Here is a 22,660-nt window from a genome sequence, read left to right on the forward strand (position 1 = left end):
ACCCATATACACAAGCCGGCCGGGCAAGTGTGGGCATCGCACATTGCGTGACTCTCTGGACATGAAAACTTCTTGGAGGATAGCCGAAACCCCAAGTGCAGCGGATTTGTAAATGGGACGGATTGCCTCTCTCCTCCATGAAGGTGTGCATTTCACGCCCATTATAACTGCAATATTACTTACCTATTTAATGCAACATCCTCTTCACCACTGCCATTGTAACGAAATATCCGATTTTAGAAAACTTTAAAATAATGTTTTCTGTTTCTAGAGTCCATATACCACACCGGACTCAAGGTTGAATCTCACCTGTCTACAAAGGAAACCATTTGGTGCTTAGGGATGGAAAACAAGAAAGAGGATTCTTTTCAATTATGTTTATTTTTATTCATTTTTTTCAATCAACGAGAAAAATGTCCAGTAAAAATGAAAATGAGAAATGCAACAAGCGTTGTGGTATAATAATTATGCATTATGAAGCAATGCTTTGGAAATGAAGTGCGAACTGTACAAATACATACATACAAAATACTCTTGAGAATCAAAGTGTATTGACACGGAAATCCGATAGGGGGTTACACTATCACACACTCAGGATCCCCTGTGCAGTATTAAAGTAAAGCTGGCGCCGGTGCCAGAGTCGGCGTCGTCGTGGGCTGGGGAACCACTGACCACAGCGGGTGGCGCCGAGGGGTGCGCCAAACAGATTTAAGCGCCAATTTTCAATGAAAGAGGGGTGAAAGACTATTGTTGGCCCTAATGGATAATGGTAACAGCAGCTATTGATTCTTTTTTCCCAGAGAACAACGATAGCATTTGTGGTGGCTACGTCCTCCGCTCGGTAAGGGACGAAAGAAAGGGGGAGGGGTGGAGACGGAGGCAGAGTACATCCGTAGGGGGGCGTTCCCTCCCCCGGCCGTGTCCGCGCCCCCGCAGTCAGGGGGGGGGGGTTCGATCCGTGGAGGGCCGCGTGGGTGCGCCGCAGGGGGCCGCTCGTCTGGGCCGCCCTAAGCGTAGAATGGGGTGCTGGTCAGTGTGGTGCTCAGAAGGGCCGGCCGGGGTTCCTGTATGGCCTCTCGGTGGTGGATGGGAGGGTGGCGAGGTAGTCCAGGGCCCTCTGGATTGCCGGGGGGATGGGGGGCGGGACGGGGAGGTGCGCCCCCTCGGCTCGGAAGCCGTTCTCGTCCGCGACGTAGCGCACTTGGATGGGGATGCCCTCCGGCGAGGTGTACGCGAACCCGCCCTGCGCCACCATGGCCTCCAGGTCCTTCTGGCCGGGGTTTTTCAGCTGCCCGCTCTCCTCCGCCGTGATGCCATTCCCGGTCTCATAGCTGCAACGAATGGAAAGAGACTTTCACCTGCGGGCATTCCTCGTGAGTCACACCCTCGGGTATGCCTGGACCATGGGAATTCATTTGTCTTCAGAGGTCCCTGAATTGAAAGGCGCGCGGTCGGTAAAAAATTCATGCGCAATGGTAAAAATTCAACCCTCACCTCCGAAATCGACTGAAATTTAATCGCATCATCAAGTATATACGTATATTTTTCCAAATGCAAAATTTTGCGATGCTAAATATTTAAAGTGCTGATATGGCACCTAGAAAATATTTAAAGATGGAGAATTAGCGGATTTTATTTGCTGGAAAGAGAATATTGTTTCATGTAAGCTTAACTCTTTGGTTTTATGTGCGAAAAACATTTTCATTTTGCATGTAGGCGTCATTCCTCTTCCTTTTGATTAAATCAAGCCTTACCAAATAATTTGAATGATCATTTCAAAGTTATTTGATTCTGAATTGATTTCGCTAAGAGCCCACTTCCGCTGAATCTTCACTAGTATTTCAATTCATAGGTTGGTTCGCCGTACCACAAAACTCTATTTGATTCATGCTGAATTTTAAGCTTTCTATTCCTCGTCACTGAATAGCGGCTGATTCCGTGACTATCGCTCTCGGCGTGGCACTGGCATGTCCGATCGTCCTTCTTGACCTCCGCTTGAAGCACCCAATGGTGAAACTGCTGCCTGTCACCATTGGCACAGGTCATTTTTTGGTGTAGGATCACCTTTCTTTGTTGCCTCGGGATATCAACGCATCAGAAATATAGTGTTTTCAAAGCTGAACATTATTGGCACCTCTGAGAATCTTGCGACCCTCTAAATCTGTAGTCGGGTTCGCAACCCTTAGGCTCCCTATGCTCTATGGGCTCTCCTCGATAAGAATTATGCAACAATCAATTATCTTTTAAAATTAATTATTTTGATTGTCCCTTGTCAGAAAAATCCTTGCCTGAAATATTCGGCAAAAGTGGTAATAGTTAATTTTGCGGCCATTCTACTCTTAAATGCTTTGATATTTTCCCGCCACAAGATCGCGATGAAGTCTTCGCGTGTTTTCCACCCTTTCCGTCACCTGCAAACCCTTATAGGGTCTGAATTCCAAATGCCGAAAAAGGTGAACAACTCGCAGAGACTCCATTATAAAAAACTTTGATACATAAAGAGGGTGGCGATGTTTATTATGCGTCTTCCTCTGGAAGTCATTTTGCAAAGACCCGAATTGCATTTACGTCGTCAGTGGAGGAAGGGCAGGAAGGCCACGGAGTGGGAGTAATTCATTGAGGAGAAGTCGCCTCCTCCCCAAGGGTGATTGCCTCCTCACCGGAGACCCACGCGCCTCAAAGGACGCGCTGTACCGTGCCCTAACGTACTCAACCCTCGCTCTATGCACGCATATATGATCCGGGCGACGTCAAACACTTAATTCGTATTAGCGTCATATGCCAAAATATCATCATAAACTTTGTAGGCACCTCGCAGGTTTTAACCTCAGGTAAAGCTGTCTATTTTAAACAATTGCACCTGAGGATGCCTGGCAACGGGTTACGAAACTACTTGTTACTTTCTTTCATTTTAAATGACCAATGGATACCAATAGAGTTTAAATGACGTTTGTAAAAATGCCCCTTGTCCATCTGCCCCTTCCTGTTGTCTCAGTAATACTCCAACAACTTAAGCCACCATTCCATTTTAGCATGCACATTCCTAAATTATAAACCATTGTAAGTAATTTAATATTTAGACTCAGTAAATAAACGAGTGGGTGAATAATGAACATGTCTCGTAATGTTTGCACTCTTTCATTTAGAAATTCTTTTGGATTGTTTATTCCTATTCGGAAGCCCCTTTCAAACCTAATAACTAAACTGGAATTTGATCAATGTACGTGGAAGTGATAGAGATCACTGAACGCTGTCTCATGCACCATAGTAATTTCTCACGTTCACAGGTTCACTAGGGTTCCAGTTTCTTCCCTGGTAATACCTTAGGTTTCCCAAGAAGATCTGGTGGAGGTTGAAGCTGAGGGTGTCCAGATGTGTCCTCTGAAATCAAACCAGGGCTCTCTGATCCATTCCGGATGACGCATTTGGGTGCCCTCAGTTTACCCTGGCCGTGTAATTTTTATTATTTTCTACCACATGTATTTTGTAAGTATATCTAGTATTGCAGTAATTCACATTTTGCTAGCAGAACCGTGAACAGAACAGACCCCAGTATTTCATGAAAATCGGACCATTACTGCAAATGTGGAGGAATATTATATAATATATGAAATATTTATCCCCTATTTCAACTCGAAATCCCCATTTCTCTAAATTAATTTATCTGGCTTCCTGTTTTAAATTCACGGGAGTTGAAAGATATATCCCCGATATTTTAATTGATAGGCGTCGGTTCGTCCTCCCCGTCACACGGACGTCCCCAACTTGAAAGGGAGCGGCATCTCCGCCGCCCGCTCCGCCCCGCCCCGCCCCTCACCTCCACGCGTAGCCGCCTCCCGGGTTGTGCGTGTTCGTCTGCCGGATGATAGGGATGGGCGCGCCGGCCGGCAGGGCCCCGGGTCGGTACTGCGGCGAGGCCAGGGCCACGGTCAGCAGGAGCGAGATGGCTGCGAGCTGTGAGGGGAGACAGAGGCGGAAAGAAGGGGGTTGAGTGAGTGGGTGGGGGTGGACGTGGGCCGGCGCCTTGGGGGGGGCCCGAGGCGCCGGCGACGTGCCGGTGGAACCTTTCCCCCCCCCCCGCACGGACGGAGCGATTTCTTTCGCTCGGTCTCGAAGCGAATACACGAGTCACTCGTTGCATAAGCGTACCTTGGCAACCGTTCCCTGGGCAGGGTTAACATGGCAAATTGATGGACGATATTCGGGTTGGCCTTAACACTGGAAACTCCGAAAATAGAAGTAGTTTTTGTCATTTGGATATCCCATTGGCGAAGTATTTCACATTTAAATGATTGTGGATAAGGCTTAATTCCCATTATTTTATAGCGGGGGGGGCTTCAATATTTCGCGCAATGCATATTAGAGAATTGTCACATCTTGCTGCTGTGAGATAGGTTTTAAGAGCATTTTTCGCGCAATCGTTTGGCTCCCCCAAGAAAATGAGAAATATTTATGTATGGATGATGCAGGAGAGTTTGGATGCTGAGCGCCCCCGTCTTGCTGGTGGAATTCCGGTTGGGATCTTACGGGGAGAGGAGACTGCCGAGTGATTGCTTGGGTGGCACTGGTTTGAGGTGGCAGGAGTGAGCTATCATGGTGTCTTATTTGTGGCAAGTATTTGCCTCTATGCTATGACAAAACTGCAACATGGGAAACTAAGCATTTGAAAATATTCATTGAGAATAAAAATTCATAAATATTCATTTTCAATTCATGGGTTATATCACCTAGAAATTTATTGAAAAATGTATGGACAGTATGATTCAACTTCCTAAAGAGCATTGGAAACCAATTCCCTCTTCCATTCTACTGTGTTTAACATTGGTGTGTGATAGGGCTTACGTCTCCAATGCTTAATCAGCAGTTCCGCCTGCAATTATATTTGATTGCAATACGTTAGTAACTAAAAACAATTAACAGAAGTACCAACAATTCTTATGCTAAATATTAAAAATTAAAGTAGGGCTTATATATCACTTGTATGGAGCGAGAGAAGTTTGAAATAAATATATCATATGACCTGGAAATAATAGGGACAGCGAAACTAGTGCCTGGTGCATTGAGTTTCAAGGACTGCCACATGGTGTTAGGTTTTTTTTCGAGTTATCGAGAGATTATATACTGAGAAAAAAGAAACTTGAACATTGGGAAAGAGGGAAAAGGCTCAGAGGGAAGCGATGGAAATGTGGATTTGGAGAGGGATTATAAGAACAAGATGGACGGGCAAGAAAAGCAACATAGAAGTATTGAGAGAAATTAAAGAGAGGGATTTAAAGAAATCTAATAAAAGAGACGAAGAAAAGGAAATTAAATTCGTTGGACATGTTCTGAGACATTCCAACTTCTTGGAAAATTTAATGGAGGCCAAGAAAGACATTCATAGATGATATAAAAAGTACTATAAGAGTAACCAGGCAATAGACTGAATAGAACGGCAGAGGAGAGAGAGAGATACACAAATGGCTGCTACGACAACGCTCCGCCTTTAGAAGATGATGATGCTGATCGAGGGATTTTAAATATTAAAAATGCCTTAAAATAGGTGGCTTCCCTAATAAGCTACGAATCATATTCTAGTGTGATATTACGATACCCGGCCGCCGTTCGACCTGCTTGTGTCCTGCGCGATACTTCCCTCATCCACTCTCTTCCCACGTCCCTGTGGATTTCGCAAGGAATGCCAGCCCTACACTTGACTCGTCTTTTTTAGGACTAAATTTTTTACTCAAATTGTGAAACACTTTTTGGATCGAGAATCCTGCGATTACATGCGATACTCAGGTGTCCTAGGAATTAAAAAACTGCGATCCATTGGAGTTTCATTCCACCAAATCACTGCTGCGATGTGTCATTGAGATGCAGAAGATGGAAGCGCACCATTTCTTGGTGACCTCTCGGAAGTCCACTTCGAAGTCACGAATCACGAGTGTTTCCGCGTCCCTTAGGTGCGTCATATGTGGGTGGCGTTGCAACTCACTTTGTGCACGAGAGCGTGCAGTTGGTGGGCGAGGGGCGCGCGTGAGGCCCACTGAACTCTCGTGGGTGCCTCCGCAGAGACCACTTTGCTCTGAAACAATGCAATCCACATCGACGGGCGATTTCTATGAATGCAAAAACCGAATTGTAAAAATATTCGGTGCGTAAAAATCGAGTGATGTAACGCAACTTACTTGAGAAGAAACTGAAACGAAAGTTTTTACTGGAAAAGAATCTTTGAAAATCTGCCATCATGCCTTTCAAGACGTGTATTTTTTTGCTGATCTAAAGCCCTCGCAGCGATTTGATGTCCTTCAGTCAACTTTGCAGTGTCCACTGCGCCTACGGACCACGTCGTGTTCATGGCTTCATTGGGATTGTGGCGATCTTGTCTCAAGGAGCGAATGATGTGCTCACCGCAGCGCCCGCGCCCGGCGAGAAGCTACCTCAGCAGTGCTGTTGGTTAAGATCCTCATGGAAACAAATTCTATGCCAGGGAAGGTTATAAAGGACACTTAAAAATTGTTTGTTTGTCGGTAAATAAATTTAGTCCTTCTTGTTCACCCTAAAAACTTGCGTGGAATAACTTAGTAAGGGAACTCATCGTAAATTGAAAACCGGTGCGATTATATTATCTCTATCAGATTGATTAAGGGTGGTGGTCATTGGTGGGCGGGATGAAGGCATCCTCTGATGAGGATGAATTCAAATGCGTAAAATGTATGCACCAAGGAATCATGAAATTATATATATATATATATATATATAAATATATATATATATATATATATATATATATATATATATATATATATATATATATATATATATACTAGGTCTTCCTGGGAAACCATGACCGGCACAGGGAAAGGAACTGGCCCCCCCTACCCTGCTTATGTGTGAATCTCACACTCCGTCGGGCTTAGTACTGGGTGAATTCTACAACTCAACCATCGATTACCAAACCGACCTTCGGGTTGATTACTGTGTTTATGGTTTATATATATATATATATATATATATATATATATATATATATATATATTTATATATATATATATATATATATATATAAACAGGTTCTGAAGATGACGGCCGAGCCGTCGAAGCGTCACATCTACATCTGTGTTTTTATATATTTGTGCGTCGCCTTAGAGCGTTCCATTTCGAAGATATATATATATATATATATATATATATATATATATATATATATATATATATACATACACATAAGAGATAGTTAGGCCAGGTAGATTGGGGCACTTTGTTGTATATTACACCCCCTGTGGATTTCAGTGTAAATTATGTTTCCTCGATAGTTCAAGTGGTTAAGAGCATCTTCAAGTTCCAATCAAGAAAATATTGTTGCACTTGTGATCTGCTTGATTCCGCCTTCCCCACCATGCCTGTGTTCGCCTTTTATAAGTGTTCCTATCCCTTTCCATCATATCTATTTCCATGGGAATGAATATGCATACATATATATATATATATATGCATACATATATATATATATATATATATATATATATATATATATATATATATATATATATATATATATAGGTAGGCGGTAGTTCAGAGGTTCAGAGCTCTCTGGGCTCTGCGCTCCCTCAGCTTCACAAAAGCTGTGAGATATTTCGGGGCACCATATCTTCTTGGGAAACCAGACCCGGCACAGGGAAAAAAACTAACCCCCAACACCTAGCCCAATGGCATGTGAAATTCAGACATTAGGGTACGGGGGCCAAACCCTTTCCTTGTGTAACCTACGGTTTCCCAGGAAGATCTGGTACCCTGAAAAATCACACAGCTTTGCGGGGAGATGAGGGTGTCCAGAAAGCCGTACCCGGGAATTAAAGAACTCAGTCCTCGGCCAGTAGTCCAACGCTCTACGGCTAGACTCCCGTATCACACACACATTGATTGATTATATATATATATATATATATATATATATATATATATATATATACATATATATATATATGTATATATATATATATACATATATATATATACATATATATATATATATATATATATATATATATATATATATATATATATATATATATAACATTTGGACGGTGCAATAGAACACAAAATAAAATAGATAACACTTAAAAGGACACTGACATTGCAGATTGTTGGAGCTTTCGTCCTTCTCTGAGGCCTTCTTCATGTCAGATTGCTGAAGTTTAGAATCTGTCCTGAAGTATATATTCCCTCGCTCGTATAAGTTCACCTAGGAGATATCGTATTGCCCTCCAGGGCAACGACGAAAGTATTTAATAGCTTCATTTTTTATTCCGGTATTTCTGATTCAATAGATTTTCAGGATAAAACTGCTTCTATGTCAAGAATTAATCACTGCGAAATTTTGAAGTCTATTTCTCTTAATATCCACGTGTCGCGCAAGTGCATTAAGGTCACCAGATTATGTTTGCTACGGAAAAAAGGAATGAATGAGGCCCGGTTACACATCCATGGGGAACACTTGATGTGACTTCGACTGCATAAGAGGAGAAACCATCGGTTATGATCATTTAAAAGAGATCATTTATGGAGCCTTTAGTGAAGCATAGGACAATTATTCACCTAGACGTAGACATAGGCTGATAGACAACTACTCCAAGAACTATTTTTCCTCTATGACCTAGCCTTCAAATCAGAACAGTTTTTTCAGCCCCTCATTCAAGTCTATGTCCAAGCATCGCAAGTTGCAACGATTGGCAAGCCAAACCGTCATTGACCAAACAGTTCCCGTTCCTATTCAGATAAGAGCCTTCTGATCCATGCATCATGATCATTTTGATCTTTCGTGCACAATAAATTGATTATCCGTGACATTTAATAGATAGACTTGATTGATTTTGAATTCAAATTTAAAATTATTTAATTAGTTTAATTTAATATAAGATATAGGTAAACTTATCATAAAAAATACGATCTTACGCTATATAATAGTTTTCTTATCTCAGAATGCGAATTTTAGTCTGAATGTTGACGGGCCATTGCATGCATTTCTCCTCGTTGCATTGCCTGCGCTCTTCGAGACATCATCTCATCGTTGCAGCTGGGCAGATGGTGGCTGCACTTATTATTACTCTGATAGATATCTAACATTAAACATTCGAAACCTACCGTTCTCATGTCTGTGGTGCGTAGTCGAGCGGACTGCCCTATCCCCAGGTCTGTCGTTTGGCGGCGTGGATGTGGTGAGCTCGTGGATTACCCTCAGGAGGCTCTTGGTGGAGGAGTGTGGTCATCGAGGTGGAGCAAGGCGCCTTTTATACTCAATGGCTCATCTTCCTCCGGTCGCACCCTCCGGGACACTCGCACGAGGAGGGAGGGGCACGTCGAAGGGGGGGGAGGGGGCAGAGCATGCAGTGTCTGGAAGGTGAGAGGGGGTCGCTCTCCCCCCACTCCTCCCCTCTCCGTCCCACTTTTCCTCCCTTCTCCATTTTTCCCGACAAATATCACTCTCCCTGGTCGCTGACGAAGCCGCGTCTTCCTTCGCATGACCCGCCCTCGACCCCCCTTTCCCCCCTCCCCACACTCACGCCCCACAATGCACCGCGCATCCCTCCCCTCTATTCCTTTCCCTTTCTTTTTCCCATTCGTTCCACCCTATTTCTCCTCTCTTCAAATGTATTCATCTGCTATTCTTTCCTCCGCGTAGACGTATTACGCCTCGATATTCTATTCCACCATTTTACCAGGCACTCTTGAATGGCTCCATTGTCTGTAAGCTATGCTTATGCCGAGAGAAAAGTGAGCGAAGGAGGGGATGTGTTTGAAACATTTTGATCGCGATAAATACTCGAAATATGAGAAGTGACTGGACATGAGGCGGCTTCCTCGCTCCACTGAAGAAGGTGGTTGTACCACTGTGAATGCTATGCTTGCATTAGGTTTATCCGTTTGTGCTGAAATTTTATTATTGTGTAACGTGTTTAGAAACCCAACTATCGTTTCACGGGGTTCTCCGATCATATCGTGTTGTGCACATAATTAACGGGTAAAGCGCCATGAATAGCAATGCCTTCGTCCTTGGGTTGTGAATTCATAGCGATCGTGCTATTTAAAAATTCATTAGTTCTGATTCACACAAAGATTTAGGCCATTTAACTAAAGTAACACTTCAAGGATTTCATACAATGCTGCTTCCACTTCTTCTCGGTTGAGTATCTGAATTCCAGGAAGTTGAAGGATTCATAAGTAGCCCATTGCTAGACCAGGCCACCACCTTCCCTTAGTATAGCATAATTAGCTACATCTGCACAAATATCCCGGGAAGCACCAAAACGGTGTGTGAAAGGCAGTGGTGCCAGCACTAGGCGGAACGCTTTAGGGAGAGGAAGGGTATTTTTAAAGGTGAATAATAGAGAAAAAAGGTTACATACACGCACGCGTGCGCACACACACGCACACACACACATATAATAAATATATAAATAAATAAATATATATATATATATATGGGTCGCGGTAGCCCAGTGGGTAGAGCGTTGGACTACTGACCGGAGGGTCCCGGGTTCGATTCCCGGGCAAGGCACTCTGGGAACCTGCAGCTGCTATGTGATTTTTCGGGTACCAGGTCTTCCTGGGAAACCATAACCGGCACAGGGAAAGGAACTGGCCCCCCTTCCCTGATGTGTGAATTTTCACATGCCGTATAGGGCTTAGTACTGGGTGAACTCTACCATCACCTACTAAACCGACCTTCGGGTTGATTACTGTGTGCCACCCCCTTGCATGGTATTATCGGGTTGATTATATATATATATATATATTACTTTTCAATCATTAATTATTTATTATCACGCAGATTTTACATATACGGGGGATCTATGATGTGTTCCCAATGGTAGTTATTTCACACAAGTTTATTTTGCCATATCAACCACAATTAGATAAACTCCAGAAGGTATGTACACGATTCCTAAGGATCTTTTAAAAAAATTTGCTAGCGAACCTTTATAATGATTTACATTCAATCCCGATTTTTTGCACCAGTGAGAAAAACTATTAAGATGCCCAAGTATTGCCGGTATTAATTGATCGTCTTTCCCAGACATATCCCGGTAAATATCTATGTCTTTTGGGGTATTCTAATCTTAGTATTCACTTGGTGTTTCATATTGTTTCCAAAAATGAAGAAAAGTAGTGGCCCGATTACATTGTTCTGGTGTACACCAGGGGTCAATAGTACGCCTTCAAAGTTACCACCGTCAAGGACAACTCTCTGTTTCCGTTCCAAAAGAAAATCTTTGTCCCATTTTATTGCGCCCCTCTTCGGCTCGGCGAGCTATGATTTATAAATTTGTGTCAAATGGGGAACCTTGTCAGTGCCTTTTGAAAATCCAAAAATATCCCATCACCTTTGCTTACCACTATATTCAAATAAAAATAAGCCTACAAGATAAAAATTAAGAATATTGAGAATTGAGTCTCGCATGAGCGAGCTTTTTTAAAGGTAACTTAATGTGTTCTAAAATTTTGCAACAAATCCTTCGAGGGTAGTGGCATTTTAATTAGAGGGATCCCCATTGTCACCTATTTTAAAAATAAGGGTCACATTTACCGATTTCCGCACTTAGTGGTTTTGCATTCTATGAGGAATTTATTTAACCTTACCTCGGGATACGGCGCGGAAATAGGAGCTAAAATTTTAACACTCTAACCGGCATATTTTCAAGATAGGGAGATTTGTTGGGTTTAATCTGTTTTAACAATTTAATGATTCCCTGTTCGTTGGCGGTTAGACTAGTCTTTAGTTCGGCAGGTGGAAATCTGGGAAATATTCGCTAGTAATATCTTTCGTTAAAAACACCTTTGTACGTAAGAATGTATTTTAGTGTATTAACTTTTTCCTCCCTGTCACCTGTATTATCGTTACAATCCCGTAAGCCTAAGTAATTTCACAGCTTTACGTCACCTGAATTCCAGATTCTGCAGGACCCCCCTCCGAAAATACTACATACCTGTATGTTTTACTCTGGTGACACCCAAGTATTTGGAGTATTTTACGAGGTTGGCAATGTTCATCCGAACACCCCCGAGGCTTTTTCCGTCGTACCTATTAAACAAATTCAAAAATAGGCTGAAACTGGTGACTGATAATTACCCTGAATATTCAAAGTTTTTTCTCGTTGGATAGGAACACCTGTGGCCTTAATATGATTTTGCAAACCATTTTGACGTTTAGCATGCATGAGGCAACGGCAGTATCAAAACGACCGGCAAATTTCTGAATACAATCGGTTACTGTAAGGCCGTTTCCGAGCTACCTGTATAACTAAATTGATTCTGGAGAAATGTACAATGAAACGACTTAAACGTCAACAGTTTTTGTAGATAATCGAAGAAAAAATACCCCATGTACGTAAAAATGAGGGTAATCTTATAAAAATAGGGTTTAATCATACACTTAATTTGCAGGTGCTGCGTTATCTAAGTGGTTGCTATTCATTTGCACTGTCCACTATTTAATACATCTGATAATTCTTACATTGGTTATAATTAACACCTGTTTGAAATTATGTTCTCAGCTAACATGTATTACGAGATATGCTTGCACAACCGCGCACGTCTTTTCAGGGATTTTGTGTGCATTTGAAGTGATTTTTCCCCTCCCTTGCCCCTTAAACACCCTCCCTCCTGAAGAATTCTGCATGTCCGGGTTTTCACCGCGTTGTTGTTTGAAGCCGACAACAGTTTCGCCGAAGTTTCATCCGGCGTCTTCAGGTCGAAGTTTCATCCGGCGTCTTCGACCTGAAGACGCCGGATGAAACTTCGACCTGAAGACGCCGGATGAAACTTCGGCGAAACTGTTGTCGGCTTCAAACAACAACGCGGTGAAAACCCGGACATGCAGAATTCTTCAAGCCACCGCCGCGAAAATCTACGCAGCCACCCTCCCTCCTATTCCCTTATACGTACATTACCCTTAATACATTATGCTTGAACATTTTTGGTGGATCGCGGGGTGTTTGTGTCGATTTAGATGAAAATCCGTCCTCTTAGTGTTGTCATCAAAGTAATTACAAATAGAATAACAATTTTAACACACGACGGATGTTGCATAAATGGTGCACTTTTCGGTGAATCACGGACTGCCATAGATTTATGGAAGATTTGGATTAGATGTAATTTCGCTGTAGCGATGTAGTATCGCTAACACCCCCATATGCCCTCGCTGCGTCTTCCGCGGGAATTGACTTCGTCGCCTCTCGCGTTTCACTGCCAACAGAAGTCTACCACTTTTCCACCGGCGGCGGCAGGGGTGGGGACCTCAAGTTGTCTGGCCGTGAGTTTATAGAGTATTTCCTTCCTTAAGTACTTTCCTCCCAGTTCTGCATCACTGTGGATCTACTTTCCTTTGCCTTTCCCTCACCCCTCAAACACCCTTCCTCCCACTCATCCCCTACCCTTTCCTCCTGGTACTAGCACCCCCAGCCACACACCTTTTAGGTGGATCACGGCGTGTTTCTTTCGGTGGAGGCTGAGAAGGTGCCGGCCCTCCAGCGCCCTTCGGGTGAACGGGGGCGTGCGCTGGAACGACGACGGCTTGCGGGGTCAAATGCGGATGAAGAATTGGGGAGAGATAGGATCGGGAATGTAAAGTTAGTGCTAAAAAGAAAGATGTAAATGAATTTAAGGAACGTCTCGGGACTTTAATCCGGGTCATCGGTCAACCAAGGGGGGGGGTTTCGTCGTGTCGGCTGTTATGCAGCGGCAACCCCCGACCCCAACCTTCCCTTCCCTTCCCCGTCATCGGAGGATTGGCCGAGGGGACTGTCACCTAGACAACGGGCCTGGTCGAGTCTCTCGTCGAATGGAGAATTAACCCTTCTCCAACATACGTAATGTCATATGTTCTTGAATAAAACATACGTAAAAATATGCCTATGCTTAGGTAGAAAAACGCTGGAAAATTCGGTTGAATAAAAATTGATTCATGACTTTAATCCCATGCATGCGATCACCTATTGTTCTGAGCCAGTTGTGAAGTTGCCAGTTTGAAGAAATCCTTCAGAACACAATGAGTCACCGTCGCCAAGCAATCAGTGGTCGGGTCAGCTTTTGATGGGAACCATCTCGGGTGCGCAGTAGTGTGTGTGGATGCGAGGGAAAGAGCTCTCGCCCGCATGGTCCCTCTACCCCGCGAAGTTCACCGTCCACCTGCCTACCTTTCACCTCCTCCAACCCCCCCTGCTTGCCCCCCTCGCGCCCTCGCCGGCCGTCGCTGAGGGCCATAAGTGGAACAGTGGGCGCCCCGATGGAGGATGATTGCTTCGGCTGCTGCCTCCTCTGTCGCCCATCGACCACCTCTTTTCGCGTGCTCTGCGCAGGGGGGGCGCGACCGCTCGAGTGTTCCTATCCACCATGTTTCCCGTGTACTGCACTACACTGCTGGGTATATATTCCTCCTCATACCTAAGCTGTTACCCACAACATATGCATATGTTTCCTTTTCCTCGTCACTCGTTCACAAAAGGGAAGTCCCCTCAGCTGGACCTTCAGTTCAGTTAGGGGGGAAGGGGGGTCATTTGGTACTCGTGCGACGGGGCACACCTCAAGTGGAAGGGGCCGCTCTTGAACCGTCAGGGGTTCCCCTTGTGTCTCTGCTGGGCATCCGCGCACCGGAGGTCTTATTTGACAACTCTCATCATCGTTTACTGATGCTTTATTGCACTTAATACATGATATGCGACGTAAAAATATTTATTTATTAAATTTATGCAGTTTGCATTTAACGAAGAATTCCGATGTTAATTTCAGGCAATATTTTACTTTTTTCTACATTGGATATGCTTTTATTTGTTTTTTCAGCACCTATCAACTCAAGTTTCAAGCTATCCTTTAATTTTTGAGCGAATGCCACTCTTATTTTACTCCCATTTACACATGGACACTGATGAAAAGTACTTGTCTTTGATCAAGTGCTCCCCCAGATTGGTTTAACTCAACTCTCTCTTTCCCATCTCTTTTCTGCTTGCCTTCGCGTAAGCGGCTCTTTCGCTCGTGCCTTGCTTCTAATGGGTGTGTAAAGTAGTCAAACGGAAATAGGGACTTGGAAGTTTAAAAGTAATCTCACCGCGCCACATGTAATTTCAGGCATAATTTCTGCATCTGTTTATTCATTTTTAGTGGACGATTCCGCTTTGTAGCAATAGCTCGGCCATCTTGAAAAGAAATGAGAAGAAGGCACTCTCGAAGTAAACGGGCGTAGTCCTGCAATGAGCCCTGTGCATTTTCAGCTTCCGAACGGAAATTGACTAGATGCTAAATCGTGCGGTGCTCCTGGTCTAGCAATCAAGCACGAATAATGAAGGCACGGGGCATGAGAAAGGGGGCGCGTCCTAGTTTACTGCTGGCGTGGGAGTTACCTTAGGACTCCTCTTCCAACCGGCCAAAGATTAATCCTCGCTGCGGAGCATAAGTCACAGTCGCAGCATTTTCGAGAGTTTCTCAGTGATGATGGACATTCGAAGGAGTCTTTCGACGAAGGAGTTGTTCCCCGCGGCGTTCTTACCATGGATTACCGAAATGATGGAAAATAACAGGCCTGAGCGCGTGGAGAGGCCTGGAGAAGTAATCGGCCAGTTTACCACTGATCCGATAACGCCCTTCGCCGAATCATTATAGCTTACATCATTTTAAGTTTCCAATCCCACATTCGCATAAGCTTCATGTGAAATGAGTCGATTAGCATTTTAGTTAGCTTCTTCGTTTCACGATTCGTAAAATTTTTCCAAAAATATGCCGTGGCATTTGGGGTGCGGCGGCGGTAGGGGGGGATTTGGGTTAGCCGAGAGCACCATGGCAACCTAACTCGCCCGGGGCCCCTGGATTTAATCAGGGGCAGTAATTGTGGGATTTAGCAAACATAGTCTAACGATCGGGCGCTGTAGGATTGATATCTCTTCACGATTTGCCTTTCGGCGGTATGTGGAGGAGTCGTAGGATGCGTAGTCGTGGCTTTTCGTTTTGTAGCGGTCGTGAACGATGCACTGGAGTCGTATCTTTTTGTTAACGATTTGAACCGCGAAGTGAAAAGTAAAATTAGGATGTTCGCGGATGACACGGTGATCTATCGGGAGATATCTGGGGATGAGGATCGTTTTATTCTAGCGCAGGATTTAGATTGCATTACTAAATGGTGTTCTAACTGGGGATTGACTCTAAATTATAATTAATGTTCAGTGGTAAATTTCTTTAAAAGATCAACGGGATTTGCTTACAAATTAGCTGGAGGTGACCTAGCAGTAGTTGATACGGTAAAATACCTAGGTGTCACATTCACAAAAGACTTAACTTGAGGGACTCACATACGTAAAGTCTGCGGTCAAGCATATAAAAAATTGGGATTCATTCGACGCGTTGTCGGCAAAAGTGACTCGAAGGTCAAGGAACGTTGTTACCACGCTCTTGTAAGGCCTCATTTAGAATACGCATGCAGCGTGTGGGATCCGAGTGAAAAAGGCCTTATTCGGGAAATTGAGAAGGTTCAACGCCGGGCAGCCCGTTTTGTAAAAAATTCTTACGATAAAACGCAAAGCGTCACCGAAATGCTCATGGATTTGGGATGGGAATCATTGGAAGAGAGACGATTCAATGCAAGATTGAAATTATTAAATAAATTTAGATCCGCATGTTTCAGCACCGAGGTCTCGCAAATTATTCGTACTCCTACATACATTGGTCGCTTGGATCATGCATATAAAATTCGGGAAATAGATGCCAGAACTAGCCGACTCAAGGACTCCTCCTTCCCACGGACAATACGGGATAGCAGCTGCAGGGTTATAGATAGCAAAAATTCCACTTGCCACCCTCAGCGTCTAAAAAATAATTAGTTCTACTTAAATGCATGCTCTTCCACTAACCTTATATGTTTTGTTATAATAACCCATTCTTTCCGAATGACCTCATTCGTGTTCTGTTCATCTGTTTTTAAGTTTCCCTATCAGTCCCTCGTCCCTCTCCGCGGGGGGAAATTCCTGCTACCTGCAACGTTGGGTCGCATTCCCTGCCTTTTAGAGACTCCTCAGGGGGGTAGAGTGTTTTTTGTTGCATTTTCATGTGGTAGTGATGTTTCAATTTCTTGCTTGTTGTGTCCTGGCTTCCGTGTTGTAGGATGTCTTTCGTGCTGCATCCTGGGGTGCAGTTTTTCATTAGTTTGCGGTATATGTGTTTGCATGAGTATTGGATGAAGGGATTTTTGCATGAGTGTGTGCGCTGCTGTGGGTGTGATTTTCCGTGTTGTTTTTTTGCATGTGGTATTTTTCCTTTAACGGTTGGTGACCTAACACCCCCCGCCACACGCCCTTGCGGCGGCTTGCGGGGTATTATGTAGATGTAGATGTAGAAGTACCTCTCTCTCGTTTGGTCACTCTTGTTTATGGTGCGACGGTTGGATTGTTCCAGTGTAGTAAGTACGACAACAGATTTTACATTTGGCGGGATTTCCAACTGTATCGTTCACTTTGACTGGATACTGTAAACAAACGACGAGGTCATTCCAAGCACTGCAGCTCGAGGCGTAATGCCCAAGTGTGTGTGTGTGTGTCAATACGGCGAACGTTTTGCTGCCCCACTGCTTCGCTCGCTACACGCAAACCTTAGTTACTTTCTGGACAACACCAGTTAAATTGTGCGGTTGATTCCTTTTTTATGAAAGACTAAATTTGGCGTCGGGCCTTTTCTTTCGAGCGAACCAATTCTATATTACACAATGAGTACTTAGTTTTTTTGCCGTAACGGTTACAATTTCAACGAACGGGGTACGAAATCACTCCGGCCAATCCTTTCATCCGGTAACCAGATACACAAAATCTCTCTCTCGGAACGGGACAAATCAGATTCATAATTTGATAAGTGGCAGAGTGTGAATAGTGTGATTCCTGGCGGCCCGGGGGCAACTTAGAATTCCATTTGCCGTCCTCTGACGAGATATCAGACGGAGGTGACCGGATATGACGGAGCCGTAGAGACCGCGAGGAGGGCCCATCCCTCCCGGGCGCATCAGCCGCCCCTCCCGCGGGCTTCAGGAGGAGTTGGGCACAGTCAAATGCAACGGGGACATTTTTCTCATCGATTCTATTTATTCTTTGGATCGATGCCTCATAATTTGTCTCCCCCTCCGTTCCGTATTAATGTTCAAGTGAACGTGGTTCGACCCTTGCAGAAGAGCGACTGTGTGGTTTGAAACCCCAATGGCTCCCGTTCCGTCGTACCTTCTCCAACCACCTTCGTGCACAAACACAGGAGCGCACTTTAGCCTCAACTTGCCTCACGTGAGTTTATCATAAGGAGACGGCGCATTTCTCATAAACGAGTTGCTACCGACGCCCTCACCGACCGCTCCTTCTTCTCGGATGTGTCCGTCGCAAGAACTCCGTAACAGTCGGTGGCTGTAATGTTCGGATCGGAGTTGAGTCCGCTATCGCAAAGAAAATGGAGCCTGATAGGCATACGCCACCATTCGACACCGCGCGTAAAATACGTGCCACTGTGTTCAAAAATTCAATATAGGTTAACAAATTTTTTAAACCGTCTTTACACTCAAGGAAAACCGCCAGATATACGACACGAAAAGAACATCCTCTCTCTTGCTATTTACGCTTCTTCTCTTTTTGGCATACCATTTTAAGGCATTTTCCGAATTCAAACACTTCAAGTACGTGTGGGTGGGATTCAAGGTTACAAATCGTAAAGCAGAATTAAATCAGATGTAAAACAAACAAATTCATCCCAATTCACACCCACAGAGTATACTCGTATACGAGTATACTCATGCAAAACTAAGTTTAACTTATGCATAGAAGAATGCACTTATGAGGAATTGAGGTACACATGCATCCTGCACCTGCAAATATACTTTAAAGGTAGCGTTTCATTTTGTCCTCACTTGTAAATCTCTTTTTTCTTTCTAGAATGACTTTGATTTCTTACTACCATGAATCCCGAGTGTCAGCACAAAGATTCAATATATCTGTACGGTAATCTATATCCCCCTTATGTTTGCGGTCTGATTTTTTACTTCCTCCCCTTTCAAATCACTATTCAAATAATTCCTTTAGTATCATTTCTAAACTCACTTGTTCTAAACCTTTCTAAAAGTCTAAGCCTCGCTTGTTCTCTTCGTGGGCGTCTCAAGCAGCTCCCAGCCTAATTCCTCTAAAAGACCCGTCACACTCGTCTTCTAATTTTTTCCAGTTTTTGACGAATCTGACGGATTTTCTCTGAATTTTATCAATTATTTCAGCAACACTTTCTCCCAAGGATAAATGGTTTGCATTAAAAAAAATGGGAAAAGTTTCGGAAAGTAGATTTATTTTAGGTATTGCTACAATGCCTCAAAATTCCTCAAAGTGCATCCCTACACACCTTTGCCAGTGGCCTTTCCACGACTCCAAGGCTCCCTGGTAGGTGGAAGGTCCTTAAGGGTACGCATGCAAGCTTCTTTGTCGGCACTTAGGGTCCCGTGGTGGTGTCATTTGAGGGAGGGAGGATTTCACTTTTGGGAATAGGAAATACCCTGCTGGTGCCAAGTCGGGATCATAAGGGGGTTGGGGATTCGTCGCGATGTCGTTGAAGGTCTTCGCAAGCAGACACTCAAGTCTGCTCTTGGTCGTCCGTCAAAATTTTGGAACGAGTTTAGTGCAGATCTTTCTTATTGCCGAATTTTCTGTGATAATTGTGTGCGCTGTCATTGCCAATGCGATCTATCATGCGAACACTTAACAAATGATCTGAATTGAGCACCTAACGAACAAGTCAGGAAAACATTGCCACCGATTCTTTTATGCGACCCTTTACTTATGGCGTATTCCGAATGTGGCATAACTAGGGCATAATGACACTTCTTATTACCTTCCTCGTTACATTTCCCCAACACCCGCTTAATTATGCCGAGTTGCTTAAAAAGGGGGTCCGCATATTATTCGGATATGTGCTCCCATGAAAGGCGTTGTTCTAGATTTACCCCCACATATTTAACTTCAACAGCCCCTGGTTAACACTGCACCTTATATTTCATACTTAATGTTCTGCTCATTGCTTCTCTTTCTCTAACATTTCGAAACTGCGCTAATGTTTAATATTAATCCCCATTCCTTGCACTAATCCGATATTATGACTTAGTCTCAATAGAGTTGCTTTCAATCTGTTGGCATCATTATTTCCCTGTCTGCCACCATGTCATCCGCAAATAATCTTCGGCTGTTAATAGCATACGAGCTGAATCCATCATTGTCTTTCGCGAATAGAAGAGGCCCTATTGCATCTCCCTGGGGGACGCTCGAAGTTACAGCTACCTCCGTTGAGCACAATCCATCGTTGCTTGCGATTTGTTTACGATAGACAAAAAGCGCCTGGTCCAATTTATTATACTCCCATTAATGCCACAGCGTTTCCGTTTGTGTACAACTTTAATGGGTGGGACTTAATCAAAGGCTTCCTTGAAATTCAGGAATTCTGCATTGGCTTATGCGTCGTTTTCTCCCGATCTATGTATATTGTGAATTAAAATGCCCGATTGGTTTTTGCAAGATCTAATCTTCCTAAATCCGTGCTGATTGTGACTTAGTGTCTACCATCTAGAAATCTAATAACGATACCGACATGGCTGTGTTCAAAAATATTACATGAAATCAATGTTAAAGATATGGGTCGATAATTGGTGGGTTTTTCTCATTTTACCGCATTTATAGATGGGAGTTATGTAGAATTTATTCCATTCCTGAGATACTGAGCCATCTATCGATTTGACAAAAATGCTTTCTAAAAAGGGGACAATATCTTCAGTTAATCTTTCATTATTCTAGCTGGTGTTTTTTCCCGACCAGGTGCCTTGTTTGCTTCGATACTACGGAGCAGATGTCCTTTTCCTGTCTTGGTCAGTGCTATGTCGCTCATGTGTTCCCCGGGTGGGCGAGGAAGCTCGTTTGGTGCGTTTGCATCTTCATTTTAAACGCTCTGAAAAAACTTGTTTACAATATTTGACTTTTTCACGCTGTCTGTCATAAGTTCACCGTTTTCCGTGTTCAGAAAATGTTCAATTGGACGTTGACCTTGTATTTCTCTTACGCTAGGCCAGAATGATATTGCGTTTTCCTCAAGATGCTTGCATAGATTTTCAGCATATTCGCATTACCTTGTTTCATACGAATCAAAATATATTTAGATGAGATATATTTTATTGAATCTGTGGGGATCTACTTATTCTATCCATAATATGCATTATTCTTCCTATCCGAGTAATAAACATTGGTTTTTTAAAATTGCGTATTAATAAAAAATGAATGTAGGATTAAATTTTCTTTGTCGTTGCGTTGCCCATTGCAGTGTTGCTCATTTCCTTGCCCCTCGTTTAACTTATTTTGTTAATGATTTCTGGAAATTAGCACTCGGTACTACTTATAGTACTTAAAAGGCACCTACGGACAAATTTTATATTTTATTGAATCTTCCTGTTAATATTTACACCGTCCCCCTCCACGGGGCGGACGCCTGTCTCAGCGGGGTACTACTTCTTCTACCTATTGGGAATATTATTTATTCCCTAGATGTCGCGAGTGACAAGGAGCGTCCTTGTTACTTCTTTCTCTGCAGTTAATAAACATTATTTTTTGTAGAAAGAAGGACTCATTAAGTCTGGTAGTTCTTGCATATTTATCTCCAATTAATATTCGTGAACTTAACAAATAATTGACGAGATCTCCGAGCTGAAACAAGTGCCTCAGAATTTATTCATTAAGCCCTACGAAGCGGTCAATCATTCCAATGTTTTAATGGTTCTCAATTCAATCCCAGAAGCATTTCCGTGACGCTTTCCGTTTTATCGTAATGGGTCGCCCTCAGTTGGACTTTCTCAATTTCCCGAATGAGTCCTTTTTCTAAATGGGGCCTCACGAGAGCATGGCAGCATTTTTCCTTGACCTTATATATTTATACATTCAATTCGCGAACAATGCGTCTAATGAATACCAATTATTCGTTTACTTGCCCGGTGATTTTACGTATGTGGGGGCCCGATGATCAGTCATCAGTAATTTCCATGTCTTCCGTGACATGATAATCTTACTTTACTCTCTCCGTGGCTAAAGTCGTTCACAAAAACCAAGAAGAGCCCGATTACGCTCGCTTCGCTGAGGTCCACCGGTGGGTGGGTCGACCCCCCCCCCCAACTTCCCCGCCGCCGAACACCCCTCCCCCTTTCCCCCGAGAGCCGTCGTGACTCCCCAGGGACCTTCTCCGCACGGGACTGGTCACGTCCCTATCCACGTATTTCCACACAACCTTCATTTTTCGCGGCCTTTTGGTGTACCATGCCATTTTCTCGGATAAGAATTCCAATAATAACTCTCATATTACTATCTGATGTTGGGCCTCTGATTTATCATGAAGGTTACATTTCTTGATGGTGCCATGTGATAATCCGTGTAATACATAACCCCGAAAGCCGAAAAAAGAACGTGTGACAGGATGCGTTGGGTCACCAGCCATACCACGTCTGCTCCTCCACTACTTCCACATATGTAAACGTGGAGTCCCGCGACATACATAACGGAAGGGCAAGCAAAACAGAGGAGCGACTAAACACAACATTCGCACAACAACCGAAGTGCACATTACGAATACAGTACAGCTGGTAACTGCTCCACTG

General features: G+C 43.6%; 1 protein-coding gene across 1 annotated transcript; it reads right to left on the reverse strand.

Moving 5' to 3' along the window:
• Window positions 1–368: 368 nt before the first annotated feature.
• Window positions 369–9,233, reverse strand: LOC139689279 (endocuticle structural glycoprotein SgAbd-8-like). The gene is made up of 3 exons (XM_071586338.1): window positions 9,127–9,233; window positions 3,818–3,954; window positions 369–1,331 (listed from the first exon to the last, which is right to left on the reverse strand). The coding sequence occupies exons 1-3, from the start codon at window positions 9,133–9,135 to the stop codon at window positions 1,043–1,045; spliced, it is 435 nt and encodes a 144-aa protein (XP_071442439.1). The 5' UTR covers window positions 9,136–9,233; the 3' UTR covers window positions 369–1,042.
• Window positions 9,234–22,660: the final 13,427 nt, after the last annotated feature.

Source organism: Hetaerina americana, unplaced genomic scaffold (assembly GCF_022747635.1).
Source record: "Hetaerina americana unplaced genomic scaffold, ioHetAmer1.1.p SCAF_22, whole genome shotgun sequence".
NCBI lineage: Eukaryota > Metazoa > Arthropoda > Insecta > Odonata > Calopterygidae > Hetaerina > Hetaerina americana.